At 36.8% G+C, this 21,846-nt stretch overlaps 2 protein-coding genes across 15 annotated transcripts in view; one reads left to right on the top strand and one right to left on the bottom strand.

The window, feature by feature from the left end:
- Positions 1-16,754, top strand: part of TCERG1 (transcription elongation regulator 1) — a 52,385-nt gene extending 35,631 nt beyond the window's left edge. For 13 of the 14 annotated variants that reach the window (XM_065918840.1, XM_065918841.1, XM_065918842.1 and 10 more), the window contains 8 exons: positions 2,386-2,504; positions 5,868-6,018; positions 10,256-10,420; positions 10,673-10,855; positions 12,258-12,437; positions 13,104-13,187; positions 14,392-14,492; positions 15,673-16,754. In XM_065918840.1, coding sequence (XP_065774912.1) covers positions 2,386-2,504; positions 5,868-6,018; positions 10,256-10,420; positions 10,673-10,855; positions 12,258-12,437; positions 13,104-13,187; positions 14,392-14,492; positions 15,673-15,874 — 1,185 coding nt within the window. In that variant the 3' untranslated portion in view covers positions 15,875-16,754. Of the gene's footprint in view, positions 1-2,385; positions 2,505-5,867; positions 6,019-10,255; positions 10,421-10,672; positions 10,856-12,257; positions 12,438-13,103; positions 13,188-14,391; positions 14,493-15,309; positions 15,406-15,672 lie in introns of all 14 variants that reach the window. The other variant, XR_010660915.1, reaches the window with a different exon arrangement.
- Positions 16,755-19,831: 3,077 nt separating this feature from the next.
- On the bottom strand, positions 19,832-21,067 carry GPR151 (G protein-coupled receptor 151). The gene has a single exon (XM_065935644.1). It carries the CDS (start codon positions 21,047-21,049, stop codon positions 19,832-19,834), a length of 1,218 nt encoding a protein of 405 aa, XP_065791716.1. The 5' UTR covers positions 21,050-21,067.
- Positions 21,068-21,846: the final 779 nt, after the last annotated feature.

Raw genomic sequence — 21,846 nt, forward strand, 5'->3', positions numbered from 1 at the left:
AGAGGAGAAAGGAATAAAACTTGCCTACAATTCTTCCCAACTGATAGTTCCAGTGTTTGACATTTGACCCTTCCCAACTGTGGTGTGTCAGCATATGCATATATATATGTATCTGTGTTGTAGATAGACAAGACTGAAGTGACTTAGCAGCAGCAGCAGGTTTTTATCTCACACCCTCTACACACACATCTCTTCAGTGGCAACTGTTAGGATGTCTTTTCATAATAAACTTAATGGACGCTTCAGGTCTCTGCTGAACTAGAAGAACTAGAGTTGCCTTATTACCGAGCTGCTGTTTATTCCCATTGTGATTCAGTAACATATATCTCAGTGAATGCTTCCTCTGAAATATTGCACACTGTAATACTTTTTATAGTTTCTGAATTACCTGGACCACCCTGACACTGATCTGTGTAAAACGTTGAGTATGTTGAACCACTTGCTACAGTGCTGTTGAGGTAAACAGTTTCATTTGGTAGTAGTGTCCATCTTCCATATTTGTAATTTAATGGTTGGAATAATTTAGTTCTGACTATAGACGTTTTATGAAAAGAGGACGTTTACACTGTGTCAGAAATGTATTTGAGACTCGTAATAGGAAGACATGACTTTCCATATGTATTTGCACCTGTATTTCATGCACAATAATCTTTTTTATTTTAAACTCTTCATGTGTGATGGTCTCATTTTTACTCAGTTGATGGCCCTATCAGAACCTGTAAATTAGCCTTGATTTTTTACTTTCCCCACTGTGCATTTCAAGTCTTATCAGCACAGTCTACTTCCAAAACCTTTTCTAAATCCAACCTCTTATTTACCATTTCCCTCACTAAACCCTAATTCAGAATACTCTGTGATTGTGGCGCCTAATTGAACTCCTTGCCTCTTTCTGTCCTCTGTAGTCAAGTTCTTTTTCCACACAGCAGCCAGACTAATCTTAAAATTTAAATGACAAATTAAGGCAGTATTCTGTTGCTTGAAAAATTGGCACTGCTTACTACTTTAGTTAGAAAAAAATTTTCATGGCCTATAAGATTCTCTGTATACTCATCTCTGCATACTTCTCAAGACTCTTTTGTTCATTTATTCTAGCTACACTGACACTGATATACCTTGGCCAGTACTGGAATATTCTGGTACTTAACTAGTCCCTCTTCCTGGAGTGTTCTTCCCCCAGGTGTTTGCATAACTTACTAAATCATTTACCTTCAGATACTTGCCCAGATGCCTTCTGATTAACGTCTTTGCCTTCATTACTCTCAGTAGCACTCAAAACTCTCATCTAAAATTATTTTACCATCTGTCTTTCCCTGCCACAACCTGGGGACTTTCATGTTGGAGAGTTTGCTTAGATGTCTTTGTAGACCCTGACTGCTAATGGTTAAGAACAAGGTACTAAAATGCTCTTTGGGCTCTCTTAGCATCTGGGTGGGCTCTTATGATTGTTGGCTTTACTGTAGAACAGTGGTTCTCAACCAGGGTTTTTTTTACACTGGAGGACATTGTAGTTTGCCCCAGTGAGGGAGTGATGCTGGCATCTGGCAGCCAGGGATGCTTCTGAACATGGTCTGGTCAATGCTGAGGTTGAAAACTCACTTGCTGTGGGACAATTTCAGCTGGTTTATTGAGATCCTCTAGAGCAGGTCATTTTTAGGCTGGTGAGATCCTGGATAAGGACTGTGTCTTGATAACACGTTATGTTTTCTCAATCTAGTACGCCTTATTCCTAATTTATGTTCTCCCAGTCCAGAGACGGTTTTGCCTTTTAGAGGAAGGGTCAACAAAATTTTAACATAAAGGATTAGATAATAAATATTTTAGGTTTTGTGGGCTATGTGGTCTCTGTCATGATTGTGTAACTCTGCTGTTGTAATGTGAGAACACCTGTAGATTTATGTAAAGGAATGAGCGGACACTGAAATTTGAATTTCATTTAATTTTATGTGTAATTAAGTTTTCTGTTTTTCCCCCACCTTTAAAAATATCAGAACTATTCTTGGGCTGTATAGGAACAGTCAGTCAGGCCAGATTCAGCCAACAGATTGTGATTTGCTAACCCTTGCTTTCTAAAATCACTCTTTGCCTTTTACTGAGTTTCAAGAGTGCCCCAGATACATAAAGTTGGCAAGGAGGATCTAGTGATTAAACTGCTTTTTCAAAATCTTTGTTATAGCTGTACTGTGTCCTTACTTCAAAGTTGAGATTTGCTATAGATCATTGGCGTATAATTGAGTTGCCTATAATTAACATACTTCTCCTGCCTATAATTAACATACTTTTGGGACAGATATTGACATAGCATTTTTTTTTTCATAGATTCTCTAGTTTGGTATTTAGAGTACCAATATGAAAGACTGATATCAATTTGTGTTTTTTTTGTAATAGGTATTTGATCAGTATGTAAAGACCAGGGCAGAGGAAGAACGGAGGGAAAAGAAAAACAAAATAATGCAAGCCAAGGAAGATTTCAAAAAAATGATGGAGGAAGCAAAATTTAATCCGAGGTATATGGTTTATTACTGTCAAATATCAAAGCATGTATGTATTTTCTCCTAGATCAGTTAAAATATATATATATATCTTTTGGATTTGGGGACATGAAAAGCTTCTTGTTTGATTATTGATTTCTGGCTTTCCAAGAATCTTCTTTCTTAATACATTTTCTTTGGAGGATTCCTGTTACTGGTTCCTGAGGCACTGGTTTTCAAGAAGGTACCTTGTTTTAAAAAACTTCTCTTTGAGAATAAGTTTCTTTCTCTGAAACTGGTAAATGATTACAAATCTCTTTTCTTCTTAAAGATTTACACATAATAAATTGCAGAGGAGGAACATTATTTTGATTGAATTGAAGTAATGTAGGATCTTTCGTTTTAAAAATTTCTAAGTGTGTTGATGATTGTTTGACACTTCCAGTTGATTGCTAATATATATTGAATATATGTAATGGCTGAAGAAAAGGAGATATTTTAAATGTACATGCTTAGGATTATAATAATATCATCAATTATTGGATATTTTAGATATATGACCTTTCACATATATGCAGTTAAAGTAACATGCATATGTATGTGTGTATTACCACATTCAGTCTTCAAAGCAGCCAATAAGATTTAGGTGCTCATATCCTACCTATTTTACAAATAAGGAAAGTAAGATTTATACACATTAGGTCACTTCACTGAGTGAATGTGGAATTTCTGCTAGATTCCAGTATTTTAAATTGCTATGAATATCCCAGAATATGGAGAATTTCTGAAACTATGGGGTAGAATCATGGAATCTCTGGGTTTAATGGTACTGTTTAAGGGTAATAGAGTTTCAGACTCTCCAGGAGATCTTGGGCGTTTTTCTTAATCAAAAGATTAAAAATTCATGGGTCTGTGTAGTTGTGATTCTGTTATAAAGTACTCTTTGGAAGGTATTTGAATTGGTATTACATGAGATTAGAGATTAGTAATTTCTTGGATATTGTAATTATGGTAGAAAAAGGATTTACTCTCAGGAGATGCATGCTGAAATATTTATTGATGGAATCTCATGATGTCTACAGGTTACTTCCAAATGATTCAGCAAAATATATTCATAAAAACCCTTTATGGATCTGGGAATAATTGAGACTCCAATGAGATTTCTCTGTTGTAGATTTGAAAAGTTAAATCTTACTGTATCACAGTACCCTACTAATATTCTTTTGGGGCAGATAAAATTGTTGGAGTAATTTTTACTTTGCAGGTTATATCAGAAAGTAAAGCCGTCAGGCACAGAACTGGAAGTCTTAGCACTTGGGGCATTGGGCTGTGTTGCTAAATTGATGCATTTGACACTGGCATAGAGATTAGGACCCATTTTAGTAAGTAGGAAACAAAGAGGAAAAACTTCTTAAAGTTGAGAAAATACCATCCATAGACTTTCTCTGAATTGGGAAAAGACCATAAGCACAGAACTCTAAAGCACTGGAGTTTATTCCAAGGGAAAGAATGACTGGGAAGAATTACCTAACTTAGTGACTGTTTCTTCTATGTCTTATTTCTTTTTTGTTGGAAATTTTGGGTGTACTTCCTATGGTTAAGTTCAAGTCATTATACTCTTTCTCATCCATTATCACCAAAAACTATCCACCTCACTCTTTTCAGTAAAGAACTTTTATACCGTGTGTATTATAAAGTATGTAGCAAAATACTATGATAAATTCTTTGCAAAGCATTTTTGGAGTTAAAAGATGAGTCATATGAAAACATCTCTATGGAATCTAATGCTAAAATTTTAGTCCTGATAAAAAAAAATTTGCTACCTTTTTTTTAAACCTGTTTTAAATAATAGAAATATGTATTAAATAATTGAGTTCTCACTTGTTCATTGATTTTACATTTTTAAGAAGTTCTTTAATCATAGTAATACTTTCTCTTAAAATTATAAAGTAGGGTACCTAATTTATCATGGAAAGAAAATAGATTTATTGGACTTAATCTTTAATACATGAGATAAAGTGTTTTAGTTTTGCATTGAGGATGGTTTTTCAAGCGAAAAGTAAGTTTTATTTTTCACCTCTAAAAATAAGCTAAACATGGGAGTATTTGAATTCTTACTATTACAATAAGGTGAAAAGCTTCAGATATTGAAATATATCCAACTATATGAAAGCTTTAGAAATGCTTCTTTTATTCATGGAGAAACTTCTTTAATACTTAGCTTCATTGTCCTTCATAGACTTGATTTTCCATATCTCTACTGAAGCTACCTAGCTGTTCATCCATTAAGATCATGGTTTAAATCCTTTGAACATATTTTTATTTAATCCTTCCAATATAATTATAGTAGTTTAAAACATTTGTCTATACCTCAAACAACATCTGGGTATTTTGGGTTACTTTCTATTGCTTAAGGTTTCCACCCCCCACCCCCGTGGATCACATGTTTCTTTGTATGTGTTGTGATTTTTAATTGAATATTGAAAATTGTGGAATAATAGGTAGAGACTGTTATCTTCCTCTCAAGAGTGTGGATTCTTGTTTGAGCAGGCAGTTCAATTACAGGCTGATCACTTTAATTTTAGGTTTGATTTTATGCTGCTACTGTGGATCTCAGAAAGTGGAAATTGTTTTTGCCAAACTTCCAGCTTTGTCTCCCTGTGGATCTTTTGTGGATTTTGTTGTCCTCCTATTGTTCCTTTTCCAGCGCTTCTCAGTGTCTAGTGTCTCTTTTTTGCTCTTAAGCATGTAGCAGTTTGGTACAGGGAATAGTTTTTCTGCTGTTTTATAGCTTGGTCTTGGCTGTCTACTTATTCATGGGGAATTTCTAAATGGTATTTTTCTGGGGTACCTTCTTTCTATAGCTTCTTCCTCTGCCAGTTTTTTTTTTTTAGCACCCCCAACTCTGATCTTTGCTGCTTCTAGCTCATGGGGATCGCTGTACTCTTTTTGGACTCTAGCTGTTTGCATTTTGGGAAATTGTCCTGAGGCAGAGGGCCATGGGGCTTCTTACTTCAGTCTTACTCTACCTGTTGTCCAGTGCTTGAAATCAGTTGCCTCATATATTTTGTCTGGTTTTATAGTTGCTTTTGGAGGGAGAGCTAATTCAGGAAGAGTTAGTCAGTCTCATCTTAGAGTGGAACTAAATGAACTCTGAAGTTTCTTGAAATACACAGATTTTTTGCTCTTAGATGTCTGTCCTCCTAACATCATGCTGATAGTAATACAGATCTCTAACCACAGTTTTAGTCTTTAGCCCTTTTACTCCTTTCTGTTGGTAGATGTTGGGACTCATTGTCTTGTTGGCACATACTCTTAATGGGAGGATGATACCATCTGTGCCTTTCTTCAAGTAGAAATAGCTCTACCAAAGTTAGCACACTTGCCATTTTGTTACAGAGCTACATTTAGTGAATTTGCAGCCAAGCATGCTAAAGATTCAAGATTTAAAGCAATTGAAAAGATGAAAGATCGAGAAGCCTTGTTTAATGAATTTGTGGCAGCTGCAAGGAAGAAAGAGAAAGAAGATTCGAAGACGAGAGGTGAGAAGGTAAGAAGGTTTAGTTCCAGTGGTGTGATTGATGGGAGTATGAATGGGAAGGTACTAATCTGGTGCTGTTTCTAATCTCATTCATGGGCTTAAATATTAAGTTGGCTGAAAGGTTCATCTGGTTTTTCTGTAACATCATATATATGGACAAACCCAAATAGACTTTTTGGCCCACCCAGTAACAAGATCCGTATTCACTGTCTAGCTTTTACAGTTGTCTATATGTGTGTGTGTGACCCTTTCCATAATGCGCATTTAGTAGTGTCACTAAGCTGCATAGATTTTCTTTATATTTTGTTAATTCTAAGATGCCCATTAAATCCAGAACTGGTTTTTAGGCTGTTCACTGGTGCTTGCCTGCTAACATTTCAAGGTTCTTCATAGGCAGTAACGTTTACATTTTTCAAAAAGCTTCTTTATATTTTTTGCCATCTAAAAGATAGCATTTTGGCGACTTTCTAATCTTTTAGTAAACATATCTTACATATGAATTGTTGCTTATCAGAATTAAAGGTCAGCTATTAAAGATTAATGAATTCCAAATGTCATTTGGTAGCGGTGTCATGAGTGAAGAGGTGCACACCACTGGGGAGGCAGACTGGCAGGGAGGTGGCACCGGTGGTGCGTGAACCATCAAAACATGCAGCCGCTCTCCTCAGCGACCCTGTGTGCTTTTGAATGGAGAAAAAGAACCTCTGAAGCTTTATTATTCTTGACATTTAAATTTGCCTCTTATTCCAGAGAGTTAAAATATTTCAAATTCTATTAAGAAATGTTGTTACGGGAGTAACACCACTCTTCTTGAAAAGAAGCCTCTTTAGTTGAAAAATAACAACAGTATTAGGTGGAATAACTTTTCTCAAAAATAACTGAAATTTCCTGATTATGTGATTTATTATGCTTCATGGTAGATTTTTCCAGAATCATTTCACTATTAACTTTTTTGGGAGTAAATGATTGTGCTTCTCAGAGGAAGATTGAGTTTTACATAAGCATTTTGTCTGTTGCATTAGAATCATGTCAATGAATTGTTTGCTACGACTGACTTTTAGTAAGAACTTACTGATATCATATGATTGTTTTAAACAAATTAAATGTTTTTGCATTTGTAACTGATGTTCTTTTTCTAAACATGTTATCATATGATTGTTTTAAACAAATTAAATGTTTTTGCATTTGTAACTGATGTTCTTTTTCTAAACATGTTTTTCGGTAGCTGTTTTATGTATTGTTTTATAACAAGTGAATAGACTTTGCAATTTTGTGCTGTGTGGCCTGCCAGTCAGTTTGTTCTGACAGCTGTTCAGTTACTGATAATGTAATTCTCTGATGAGGAAAAGAATTGGCATCTCCCTGGTGGCTCAGATGGTAAAGAATCTGCCTGCTGTGCAGGAGACTCGGGTTCAATCCCTGGGTTGGGAAGATTTTCTGGAGAAGGGAATGACTACCCACTCCAGTATTCTTGCCTGGAGAATTCCATGAACAGAGGAGCCTGGCAGGCTGCAGCCGTGGGCTTGCACAGAGTGGGACACAAATAAGCAACACTTCACTACACTTGTGTGGTGCTTTTAGCCTCTGGTACATTACTTTGGGGGGGGGGGTTCTTTTCTTATAAAGTAATGAGAGTTGTGTCCAGAAGGTGTTAATTAAAATAAGACATTGAATAGACACTACATCTATATAAACTTAATTATTCAGCTTTGTTTTCTTTTGATTGTAAAATTTGAATTCTCTAAAGGTTTAGCCTTGTACTATTACATTGGTGGGGGGAAAAACAGGAAATTACTAAAGTGAAACTTTTCTTAGCCAATTTAAAGAGTGAAAAGTCAATTACTAACTAGATTTTGAAAATAGAGGTTTAAATGTATATTTTATATTCAAATTTGAGAAGTATCTGGCTAATGAAGTTTTATCTCTTCATGACTGCCACTGTATATTCTTTTTTTTTTTTTTTAATTTTATTTTATTAGTTGGAGGCCAATTACTTCACAACATTTCAATGGGTTTTGTCATACATTGACACGAATCAGCCAGCCACTGTATATTCTTACGACATATATTGGCAGTACATTAAATTTTTTTTTTTAGTATTTATTTACTTTTGGCTGTGCTGGATCTTCATTGCTGCACACGGGCTTTCTCTAGACTCAGCAAGTGAGGGCTACTCTAGTTGTGGCGTGTGGGCTTTTTGTTGTGGTGGCTTCTCTTGTAGAGCAAAGGCTCTAGAGTACATGGGATTGATCGTTGTTCCTTGCAGGCTTCCTTGCCCCACGTCATGTGGAATCTCCCCAGGCCAGGGATTGAACCCATGTTCCTTGCTTTAGCAGGAGGATTCCTTACCACTGGACCACCAGCGAAGTCCTGAAGTACAATTTTTAATTGCATTTTAACTGTATATGATTGAATAGTAAACTGATACATTGGAATCATGAATGATAGTGACTTTTGGTGAAATTCTTTCTCTTTAGTTGGGACTTTTCAAACTAGAGTGCAGTCATCATTTTCATGTAGCTTTCATGGGTAGTTTTATTTTAAAAAATGCCCCTAAAACTTTTACTGGACGGTTTTGTTTACCAAAGTAGCTACCCTCGAGTTTTTGTTTGTTTGATAATAATTTTATTATTATTATTCTAACCAATTTTTATTAGTGTTTCAAATAATTTATTTTTTGGAACAGCAGATTTGAAGTTGCACATAATGGGGTTAATCCTTTTGTAAAGTTGGCATTTTTCTCTCTTCCCTCTCTTTCAAATTAGCTGCTAAACAATTTTTGTTACAACACATTTAACTGAGGAGACTATTTCTCCCTTAACTAAACAGCTTAGTTGGTAAGATGCTTTCATTTTTAGAAAAAGAGAGGGAAATAGGGACAGTAGGGTCTTGAATTGTTGCTAATGATAATTGACATTTTATAGGTTAGAAAGATTCTTATTTGATGCAGCTTAGCTATTTTATTAACATAAATTTTGCCTTCTGGGAATTTAATGTGCATTGTGTCAGATACAAAGTAGATGAATGAACAGAAAAATTGTTACATTGCTATTACATCAAGTAGTTCCTTTATTGCTATATAAAAATACTGAGTTTATGAGTTATTTCTTATTAATCCAAACAAAGTCAAGAGCACAGTTCTGTGAGTGGAGAAATCCACTGAATAGTTCTTATCTTTTAGAAAGTTCTCTAATACAGAAGCTCTGTTTCTTACAACCTTATAAGTGTTTTCCAAAAAGGACATCCACCTCCCTTTTAATCCTCTTTAAGGAGAAATGAAGTTACAGGGAGAATGGAGAGGGTTGAAATAGACCTAAGGAATGATTCATTGTATTTTGTGCCCCCACGGAAATTCTGTTTCCATTCCTAATTTCTCATTCCCTTGTCAGATGGGGAGACAGCATATTTAATCCCTACGGGGAAGAGAGGATCTTGACATGGTCAGAATCCTCTGCTGAAATTTGTTTAGCTACCTCAGATGTCTTCGCTGATAACAATACACAATAACCTAAATGAGATTGGATTTTAAAATGGATCCTCAAACTGCATAGAAACAAATGCTTGTTTATTCTCTTCTTCTCGTATTAAAAAATAAAAAGTACAATTTAGAAGAGGCTTTTTAAGTATTACATATGTTGAGACTAAATGATTGATATTATATCTTTAGTATAATGTTACTAATTTGGTACTTCATTTGTTAAGAACATTAATTTCATTGACACATATTCTGGTGAAGGCATACATGTTTAACGGCTAAAAAGTGCAAGAAATCTGAATATAGGTTTTTTTGTTTGTTTTTTTGTTTGTTTTAGAAATGACTAATTATGGCCATAGAAATTATATAGTTTTCTTATACATATAAAGGTAAAAACATTGCTCTTTTTTAAAGCAAAATATAAAAGTTTATTTTTTGTTTTTACACTTTTGACAGTAAGTTTCAGATTTGTGATAAGACTTGGTGTTTGGGTGCAGCTGTTTCCACATTCCTCTATTAGTTTTAACAGTTGTATTAATCTACTTTTAAAAATATTCTTACCATCTTGATGTTGAACTCTTTTTGCCGTTTGTTCGTAAGCCTGAATTTTATTTTCTCATAAAAGAGCAATTCTGATACTTTCCACTTTAAATGCATTAAACAAATTATTATCTTTAAGGTCAGTGAGCTTTGTTCTAGTTGTAAATCTTTATGAAGAATTTCTCATGGCATATTGTTTTCTTCCCACCTTACACCTGTTTTGAAATATAGATTAAATCGGATTTCTTTGAACTACTATCTAATCATCACTTGGACAGTCAGTCTCGATGGAGCAAAGTAAAAGACAAAGTAGAAAGTGATCCACGTTACAAAGCGGTGGATAGTTCATCCATGAGAGAAGACCTTTTCAAACAGTACATTGAAAAAATAGCCAAGGTAACCCATTGTGTTTACTTTTATGGTAACCATGGAATAGTAAAATCGTTAATTGCATTACAAAGGTATTTGTTACTTCTTCAGGGTTTAGAATTTTTCTTGTTGGTATTCCTAATAGAACCTTTAGTGATTAATTTTGGAACGAGTATTTAGGTATATTCTTGGTAAAAACTAGGTTTGAAATCTTGTATTTGTCAGACTAGTTATTCTGTGGGGTCAATGTTAATGGAGTTGGTAATTTCACTTTTGCAGAACTTAGACTCAGAAAAAGAAAAAGAGCTTGAAAGGCAAGCCCGCATTGAGGCAAGCCTTCGAGAACGAGAAAGAGAGGTTCAGAAGGCTCGTTCAGAACAAACAAAAGAAATAGATCGAGAGAGAGAACAGCACAAACGAGAAGAAGCTATCCAGAATTTCAAGGCTCTTCTGTCTGATATGGTATATATTACTGTTTTGCTTTTTTCTGTAAAGTACTGTTAGAAATCTTTTATATTACCTCATTAGTGGACATTTCAATATTCTTTAAATTTACTCTGAGAGTTGTAATTTAGTAAGTTACCTGTAAAGTATTTTAAAATTGAGTACTTGGTATTAACACCAATAGAATAGGAAAACCTAGTTATTTAATATTTTCAGAAGTTTGATGTTTTGTGTTTGTAAAATTTCATAATCTTTTAGTCTCAGAGCTTTTAAAAAATTGTCCTTGATGAAGTCATCTTAAATCATCATACACTTGTATGGGACTTAAATCCTCCTGTATTACCCAGGTTGTTCAGGTATGTAGGGTTCCCTACAGTGAATGTTCTCGGGCCACCCTGCTGTTCTGCTTGCTTTTTCCTCCTTGTCACTGTCTCTCCTACTATTTCTTTTAACTAGCCTCCTCTCATCACTCCTGTTGCTTCTTCTGATTTCTTCCCTTGCTTCTGCTGCTCTGTTTTCAGTGACCTTTTTTCTGTTTTCTGCACAGTTACAGTTATTTCCTGTTTTCTCTCCCTGCCTCTGCTTCCCCCAGATTCATTCTCTTTATTGCAATCACAGAAATCTTTGTAAAAGGCACATCTGATTCTTGTCGCTCTCCCTGTTGCTGAAGAGGGTGAAGGTCCTCGATACTCCTGGTAGTTCTTTTTTATTTTGTATTCCCAGTGCCAAGCTCAGTGTTCACTTGACATGTTTTTAGGTACTTGTTTTTTGGGTAAATAAATATTTTTATATTTTTCTTCTTTATTACTTTGTCTTTTCAGCATCCTGTATTTCTTTGTGTTGGCAACAGTGTGACTTAACTTGTCACGCCATTGCTATCCATGAAGCATGCCTTTCTGCTGGTTGCTGACCCAGCCAGAGCTATCACGTTGTCTGTTCTCTTATCTTCTTAATGATGTTCATTCCTGCTTGTATGTGCAAGTGTCACTTCCAGGATATAGTTAAGTCCCAATTTGACCTTAAAAAATCTTTTTTTTTTTTTTGGTCTGGTGAGCTGCTTATGCTGTAAGACAGTGTATTTCCTCTCTTATTTATATCCATTTCTACTACTAGAAGTTGGTAAGATCTTCAGTAAAGTACCTAGGTACTGAAAGTTCTTAGGGACCGTGGTTTATGGGAGATAAGTTCTCTTCATCCTTCTCACCTCTCAGCCCATACTGTATAGCTTAGATGAGCTCTGGGAGATGAGATTTCTGGTTTTAAAGAAGTAGATTTTCAGTGACTGCTTGGCTAAGATGGAATCATCAGGAGCTTCTTTTATTAAGTGTATTGTTCCTAAATAAAATAAATGAGTCTTTTATTGACAAAATATAAAAAAATAAGTCTGTCTTGGGTGATAGATAGCATTCTCTGTTTTTAGGTACGTTCTTCAGATGTGTCCTGGTCTGATACTCGGAGAACTCTACGGAAAGATCACCGCTGGGAATCTGGATCCTTGTTGGAAAGAGAGGAGAAAGAGAAGCTTTTTAATGAACACATTGAAGCACTTACCAAAAAGAAGAGGGAGCACTTTAGGCAACTTTTGGATGAAACTTCTGCAGTAAGAGTCCTCTACTTCTCTGCTTTAATCTGGATGAATCTTTGTTAATAATTCCTATAAGTAAAATATTGATATGATTTTTAATGTCATTGTCTTTAGAGCCATTACTGAAGTTCATGGGTTTTATGGCTCTTCTCTGATTTTTTTGTTTAAGTGAAATGATACTCTTACTATTTAGAACTTACTTCATTTTACTGTTTTCAAGCTCATACCTACTCCCTGAGTAATTCCAGATATTCTTACCTGTGTGTGATCATTGATGCTCCCTGACTGATGGTAGATTTAACAGGTCCCTCCTTTTGCTACATTTTCAGTTTGGGGCCTTGGTCCCTTGATTGGCAGTTTGTGCCCTCTGCAGGTTTTTCCTCTTTGATCTCTTTTCAGTGGTGGTTTCTTCAGCAGTTATGATATTGCCCATGGAGATACAGGGTTTGCAGTTAATTGTCATAGGTCACCTTGACTTGACAGTATGGCCATGAAACTAACTTGTGGCAAGCCAACAAAAAGAAATTGCATTAAAGCTGCCTTCCTGTCTGTCACTAGTCCCATTACACTTGGGCCTAACAAGAGATTGCAGATCATTGTGTGATATGATGTATGCATGTGCTGCAATATCACCCCTCAAGAAAAGTCAATTCTGTTTTTTTATTCACTTGTCTTTCAAAGATTACCTTAACATCCACATGGAAAGAAGTAAAAAAAATCATTAAGGAAGATCCTCGGTGCATTAAATTCTCCTCCAGTGACAGGGTAAGATAATTTTGTCTGAGATTTACTTTCAGTTTATAAATATTAATTGGGTGCTTAATCAGCAACACTAGTATCTTGACTGAAATGAAGTTGATGGTTTTAAGTGAATAATGTTTAAATGTATGAGAAATAAATCTTGAGTTTTAAGTTTATATTTTCTTTCTTGTATGATATATTAGCAAGACAACACAAGAGGAACTTTAAAATTTTAATCCTTGGGTTTAAACCTGTGTTTTGGGATCTTCTAAGAGATTTAATGAAGCTGTAGTTTTAATTTATTGTATAGTCAGGTCCCACTAGATATATTCAGGCTGACAGTTGGTGCTAGGCTACCACAAGTGCTTAACCCTTACAACCATGCTCGCAGCAAAATGTAACATGATCTCTAGTTCTTAATGTCCCAGAGACTTTGGAGCAGGGGACCCTCAGCTGTGTGAACCTTGAGGAAGCCCTCTTCTGGTGCACTCTGACTCCTGTGTAGGGAAAAAACTCACAGGGCTCTTTATTAGTGAATGATGTCAAGGAAAGTGTAGCTTATTCCCATCCATTTTGTCCCTTGGCCTTTATTTTTCTTCTTCCCATCATTCCCCATCCTGGTTGGTTTCTCTAGGTCTAGAGTTTAAAAAGCCCATGATCTAATATTCTTCCCCCTCCTGCTCCATTAAATTTTAGATGTATGAACCACAAAATATACATGGTTGGAAAAGAGTGGTAAACAGATAACTGAGAGATCCATGCAGTCAGTCTCTTAACTTTTTCTAATTGTTTAGAATTAATAATGTCTTTTTAAAGCTCGGAGTTTCTGTGTGTCTTTGCTGGTCCCTTACTAAGCTCTCTTACTGAGCTAAATGCTCAGTTGAACTTAAGAGTGTCTACCACGTGAAGTTGTGATGAAGGGTAAAGGAGATATTTTATAAAAGCCTCAGCACAGTGCAGCACATAGCAAGCCCCCAATATCTGGTTATAGCATAAACCATATATTAGCTGCTACTAATATATGGCTTCTTATTCTTGCTCTTTACCTTTAAAATGTACGCTGCAGATTTTACTTTTAATGAATGTTGCATGAACAGAAATGTGTCTTACTACTTTTTTCTTTTGAATTATTTTATGTTGTGACTTACCGGTCATTAGTTTAATAAATAATTGATAATAATTTTGGAATTAGTGGAATTTTCCCCCTAATCTTACTGTCTTTTTGCAGAAAAAACAAAGAGAGTTTGAAGAATACATCAGAGACAAATATATCACAGCCAAAGCTGACTTCAGGACGCTTTTGAAAGAGACCAAATTTATAACATACAGGTATGTGCAATGAAATGTTTCATATCGCCAGTCATTGTCTTTACTAGTCCTACTCTGATGGCCAAGCATACTTTGCATTCACACACATGTTGACATTGTTAATTTTTAGGACTAAGAAGAAGCCCACTTTTCTCAAAGGCTGAGTACAGCCCATATCTACCGTTTTTTTGTTTTTTGTTTTTTTTTTAAGAAAGGGCCCAGATGTTAATTCTTATTTTGTGTTACCCACCCATCTGTTTTTTAAACACTCTTTTGTTTTTACTTCACTGCTTTTTCAGAAGTATTTTCAAATATATAAAAGTTGTATTTCATGAAGAGACTTAAAAAAAAAAAATCTTTCACTGTCAATTATCTTTGCCTCCTCTGAAGACTAAATATTTAGTGTGTTCATTCTAAAGCTTGAACGCATCCTATTTAAACTCAGCAAATGCATTTTTTCTCAGATGAAAGCAGTTTGCTGGATACTTTTAAATTAAAACTTCAAAACTATAAAATCAGCACTTTAAAACAAGATCTCGCTGTAACATACCCAGTAGTTCCCCACCCCCTAACAGGTTGTCATCGGGAAAACAGTTTTATATTGCTTAGCAGTCAGTGTGCAGGAAACTATTTTTTGTTTCATGCTCCAGCTTTTCTTCTTTTAAGAGAAAAATTTGAAACATCTTAATGAAGGGTATGCACGGGAGGATAGATAGTGCTGAGGGTGTGGTTTTTAGGATTTTGTCATTGGATTTTTTGGTCAGGATCCTTAATGTTTTGCATCAGCTTGGGCTTTTAAATTAGATGTGAAGTAAGACTTCTTTCTACATTTTTGTAGTTAATTTAGTGAAAGATGTGAAAGTGAAAAAGCTTGTGAAAGATGCTGGGATTGGCAGCCCCGCAGACTGAAGTCCTCTGTTCATCCACAGAACAGGTACAGCACGGGCAAGGTTACCCACCCACCCTCAGCCCTGATCTGGAGGGACCACCAGCAGGGGTGGGAGGGTAATTCAGCTTCTGAGGCCCTTTCACTCCTTGGAGTCTTTGCTGAGGCGACTTACAAAGGTGACCACTGCAGTGAAATTTTTCTTTAAAAAAAAAAATGGAAACACAATTAGGAACTAGATGGACATTTCCAGCTCATTTCTGAAAGACCTATGAACAGCAGTAAGTAATTCTTGGACTTCTTTTCTTATTTCAGATCCAAAAAGCTAATCCAGGAATCTGACCAGCACCTGAAAGACGTAGAAAAAATTTTGCAGAACGACAAACGGTATCTAGTACTAGACTGTGTGCCAGAGGAGAGGCGTAAACTGATTGTGGCGTATGTGGATGACCTGGATCGCCGGGGTCCACCCCCACCTCCCACAGCGTCAGAGCCCACAAGACGATCAACAAAATAACTTGGAATACTCTTCCACAGGGTGTCTGTTCATTCAAAACGCTTGCATGAGCCAGTTTTCAGGTTTTTACATGTATGTGCATTAGTCAGACTATTGCAGAACCATCTGATGAGCAGAAGGAGAAGCATCCGTGAACAGTTTCTGAACAGAGAACACTTTGGAAATATTTATGCTTTTCTTTGTATGGCATGACTGACTTACATACTCAAATATAGGCTGTCTCTAGTAAATCTAAAATCTTGAAGCTAAAAAATCATCCTTTTATGAGATGTGGAAGTCAGTGACTTTTGGTGATGTTCTTTCTAGCAGTGTTATAATACATGCAAGACGTAAGAGCATTTGTGGTTTGAACTTGCAAGATGCAAATACCACAGATTCCCAAAAAAAAAAGCCTAAGTTAGGGTTTGTTTTGTTTTGATTTTGTTTTTTAAAGCGGGTAAAAGAAAAAAACACTGAAAATTGAATTCTTATCTTCCAGAGGCTAAGATTATTATAATGGACATACTTTGACCTTGTCTCTAAAGAATACTTTAGTTTCATTTGTTCACTTATGTGCTTTGATTATCCCCTTTGAATTATAGGCCAAGTCTTGTTGTTTAGCCTAAGAGAAGATTTATTTAGTAATTTCTTCTCAGGTATGGAGCCACAGTCATAACTAACATGTTGGCCAGACTAGGACTGCTGGTTAAACACATTTTATTCACCATTAAGTGATCTTTATCAATATTCTGGATTAGACAACAGATTACCTTTCTTGGATGTTTCTTGTAAACTATACTCCTATTTGAATGTTAATTTTTTGTTTCTAAAGTTTAATTTTAAGATGTTTGAATGTTCAGTTTATGTATTTGAACTACAATAAACCAACCCTTTTTATATATGTGGATTGTATATGATTATTGTTATATAATGTATAAATACTTCTTTTAAACCTGTTCTTAAAAGCAGCAGCAAATGTAATTTGGCGCAAAGAAGGCTTGAATCTTGAGTATCACGTCATTTTAAAAGGCTTGAATATAATAAATTACTTGTACCATAAAAGGGAAGAAATTTGTAAAGAACCATTTTGGTGCTCAGTCTCTTAGCAATATCTTACTGCTTCATAGCAAGAAGATGCTGATTTTTGTTTGTCTGTTTTCTTGTTCTCATCTTCTATATTAACATATTGATGAATGCCTTTTTGGATTTCTTTCAGTGTGTTGAGTGCATCATACCATGAAATTTAACTTTGATTCCCAGTTACTCTGTCTAGCTTTACCTCTCCAGTTTAGAAAGATCTCTATTTCATTCCTTCATAGATTCTAGTTTGAATCACCACCATAAATAAAATGTTGAAGAAAAAATATGTTAATAGGATAATTTATTTTCCCTGTTATCTCACACCTTCTACAGTGGCAACAAAACCTTCAAAAGGGACGGCAGTAGGTATGTTTTATATGCATAAAGACCCAGACACATATCACACATACCAAAACACAGTCACATCTCTGTGACACAGTGCTTAGCTTAAATATATTAAGCGCCACAGAAATTATGTGGACTCTATATATGTAGAGCTGACTTCCCTAGTGGCTCAGATGGTAAAGCGTCTGTCTGCAATGCAGGAGATGTGGGTTTGATCCCTGGGTCAGGAAGATCCCCAGGAGAAGGAAATGGCAACCCACTCCAGTACTCTTGCCTGGGAAATCCCATGGACGGAGGAGCCTAGTGGGCTACAGTCAATGGGGTCGCAGAGAGTCCGACATGACTGAGCGACTTCTCTTTCTTTCTGTATGTAGAAACCCGGAATGGGTTATCTACAATTTTAACCTATAAAATTGGTAATTAATGGGATTTTTACGTAAATCCATTGAGTGACTTTGAAGTCTGAAGTGAAACTGAAAATGTGTGACAAAAGAAACAACTATTATAGAATTAAGACTGTCTTACAAAGGTAAAGTTTCTAGAATGTTTTGTTACTCTGAAGTCCACATAATATTGTCTGTCTGCTCAATACGCTCTGTTTCTCACTGTAGAAAACAAGAAAATGATTTGGTGATACCTATTTTAGTTTCCTACTTTTGCTGTAAAATACTTGGAATTAACTTTTCACATATGGTATAAATCCAGCTTTTCTATGCAGATTTCTTTAAGGGGGCAAGTCAAGACTTTGTATATTAGGATTTTTTTTTTTTAAATTGAAATACAGTTGATTTGGAGTATCAGGTTAGTGTCAGGTTACAACACAGTGATTCAGTTGTATATATACATATCTATTCTTTTTCAGGTTCTTTTCCCTATAGGTTATTACAAGATAACAAGGATAATTCCCTGTGCTATACAGTAAGTCCTTGTTTATCTCTTAGTAATGTGTGTATGTTATACCTAAACTCATAATTTATCACACACACACACCCCCATTAGGTTCTTAATGACAGGGTCATTGTAGTTACATTGTGTTTTCAGTATCTTCATTTTGATTTGGTGCTTATCAGCAAACTTTTTAAGAATACATGATTCCTTGCTTTCTGATACCTGTGCCAGTGTTAAGGTCTCAGCTTCCTGTGAAGCCCCCATGTGCTAAATGATAATTTTGAAAGCAGCATTCAAGACAAAGCTTTTAAGTCTCCAAAACTTTCTGAAGCAAAACATAATGTTTTTATTTGTTTACAAGTTGAAATGTCAAATAGTGAAAGCTTACATCCTCCATTTACTATAGATAATGATCACAAGTCTTTAATTCAGATAGTTCATCACAGTTTTAAAGGTAATCCCATTATATTACCATTGCCTCACAAGACAGTATTTTAAATACCTGTGTTTATTGTAGTTTAACGTGCTCTTGTGAGCCTTAAAATGAAGTGTTACGAACCAAGGGAAAAAGTCCTATCATCTGTGTTAAAAAAGTAAATCATGACCATTTATAAAGAATAAACAAAGCCACAGACTATACGTTAAAAAATTCCATCCACAGCATGTTTTTATATTTTCTCTATTGCTTAGCTTAAATGCAGTTTTGTTTTCTTCAGAGAACCCCTCAATGAAAATATCCCAGAATTCCATTACAGAGTAACCAAAAATCATGGACAAATATCTTTTTTTATATTTAATAGGGGAAGACATTTATCAATTGTTTTATTGGGTGTGTTTCATCATGCTATACATTTAACAGTTATTGCTTGTTACTCAAATTATACTGGTATGTATTTGGAAACACTAATTTTACTGCTTAAGTTCAGTGTTAACTGCTAAAATCCCCAGACTTAGAAACTGGAAACTCACTGAGGTGCTTTAAAAAGATCAATGAAGCAGGTTTTTTTTTTTTTTCATTTATTTTTATTATGAAGCAGATTTTTGTATGAGGCAAAGTCTGAATTTACTTAGACTTTGCCTGTAAAATAAACCATGTTTTGAAATTAGCTCAGAATAAGGATATTCCTTATTCTGCAACATTCAGTCATGGAAATTATGAATTTTCATCAAGTAAATTAACATTCCTAAAGCAGATGAAGATAGCATTAAAATTTACATGTTAGATCTCTTAGAAGTAGATTTTGAGCTCTGGTTATGTGAAATAAGGTTTGATGGGTAAAGTTAGCAGGTTCAGGAAGAAACTAAAAGAAAGGAGACTGAGCCTCTGACAGATGAGCTCTACTCCAGCCAGTACACAGCTGGCCCTACAGACTACCCTGGGAAACAGCCACTGCAGAAAAGTGAAAAAAGAGCTGGCCTTTCTAATCACTTGTGACAGAAGCATCTTAAGTACAGCAGTTAAATCTTTGACAGCCAGATGATAACATAGTTATTCTAATATGATGTCCTACTTACCAAATTGTACATTTTGCAAATGCAGACTGCAAAACATTTTTGTAATTCCTAATGGTATTAATTCTACTATATTTCATATGGCAAAGTCAACGGTACTGATAAGCAGCATTATAAATAAATACAGTAACCACAATTTGTTTTGCTTTGAAACTATTTGTCACAGTCTCCTGCCTCTTGATCGTGTTCCCAGGGGATAGGGTCACTGTCCTGTACACAAGGGGCTGTGTCTCTGTCATGCCAAAACTGCTCGACATCAGGGAGGATGGGAATCTCTGCCTTCTTGGCTTTCTCTTTGCTGAAGGAAGGAGAGCCAGTTTTCTCTTTCTCTGACATGGATGGTGGGGATTCTGGAGATGGAGCACTGTCAGGAAGGACCTGGGAGTTACCAGCTGGTGTCTCCTGAGACTCTGAAGCAGGTGGTGGTTTTCTGGTTACCATCCATTTCCATATGCCTTTCAAGCCTTGCTTGAACTCCTCTGACATGACTAGAAAAATGAGAGGATTTGCTGAAGAGATGGAAAACATGAGGACTTCAGACAGGGCTATAAAACCTTGTGGTGGGGTCGGGCCTCCAGCCTTCAGATGCCACATCCACAGCCAGGCTATCCATTCAGGAAGCCACAGGATAGCAGAGGTGATGGCAATGCTCAGCAGCATCACTGTGAGTTGCTTTGAGCGCATCTGGTTTCTAAGATTTTGAGTCTTAGTTCCTCGTTTCTGACATTGGCCATAAGCTCTCCAGAAATAAAAGCTGGCAGAGAGTAACGGGAGGCAAAATGCCAGGAGCGGGTAGAGCTTACCAAACGTTGACGTGAATGCTCGTGCCACAGCGGGCACATCCACGAGGCACATTTCCACACCTGCGTGATGCCTGGTGGTGCTGAAGAACCATTCTGGCAGGGGTAGCAGGCTCGCCACAGCCCAAATGGCCGCCAGCACAGACCAGATGGTGCAGTTGTGGATGCTCACTGGTTTGGCTGGGTCACAGGCATACATGAAGCATACCTTGGCCACTGCGACGATCGTCAGGCTCTTGGCTGCCATGCACGTGTGGATGAACCAGTCAGAGGACTTGCAGACAAACCAGCCTAGATCCCAAACACCTCTGGAGTATGCTGTGGCTCGGACAGGTGCAGAAAACAGCAGGAGAGAGAGATCAGCCAGGCTGAGGTTGAGAATCAGGGAGTGGATCATGGATGGCTTTCCTTTCCAAGCACTGTGGAGGAGGATGCCAATGACACACACATTCCCCACGAAACCCACCAGGCAGACAGTCACCAGGAGAGCTGGCACTATGGTCCTCCAGTCCTTGGAGTCTGAGGGCAGGTAGCCGCCGGCAAAGTGGAGGTGAGCAGAGGACACGTTCATGGTGTTGGAGTCTGCCAAGGCAGCTGTCAGCGCACCCCCTTCCATCTAGCGCCTACTTGCAAAAGTTAGCTGCTTTTTGTCTTTCTGCCTTGGCTCTTTGGTGTAGGAAATCAACACGTCATCGTCAGTGTCCAATGACACCTCTGGGCCCTCCCCTTTATTCCCTGAGAACAGACTGTGAGGAAGGTTGGCTGCTAAGCTCTTTGCTGTGTGTGCTAGTCCTTGACTGCATTGAGTGACAAGCAGCAGGAGCTCGTGGTTGCTGCTCATTAGCAAGTCTAATAACATTGTCAGCCCAGCGGAGTGAAAAACTCCCCGATAGACCCATCAATGATAAATGAGAACATACATGTAAGTGGGTTATGTTCCTGGGGGGTCGCTAGAGCCAGTCAGGGTAATTATTTTCAACTAGCTGGTTTTAAATCTAGACCCCCATCTGTAATAGAGTCAACACCACATATGAGTAACCCACTTCTTTAAATGTGAACGCACATCAGAATCACCTGCATGGCTTGATCCAGCAGATCTGGGGTAGGGCCCCCCAAACTTGCACTTCTATGAGGTTTCCTAGGGATGTTATGATGTGAGTCGGGGGGCCAGACTGTCCTAGGAAGAACTGGCGCTTCCCCTTTCGGCTGCAGGAATGAGCTTCCTCCTCTTTTACGCAACCCTCACTACCACTTCGGGTAAAGAATCGGTCTGCCAATGCAGGAGACACGGGTTCGATCCCTGAGTTGGGAAGATCCTCTGGAGAAAGAAATGGCAACTTGCTCCAGTATTCTTGCCTGGAGAATTTC

Source organism: Muntiacus reevesi, chromosome 1 (genome assembly GCF_963930625.1).
Source record: "Muntiacus reevesi chromosome 1, mMunRee1.1, whole genome shotgun sequence".
NCBI classification, from domain to species: Eukaryota; Metazoa; Chordata; class Mammalia; order Artiodactyla; family Cervidae; genus Muntiacus; species Muntiacus reevesi.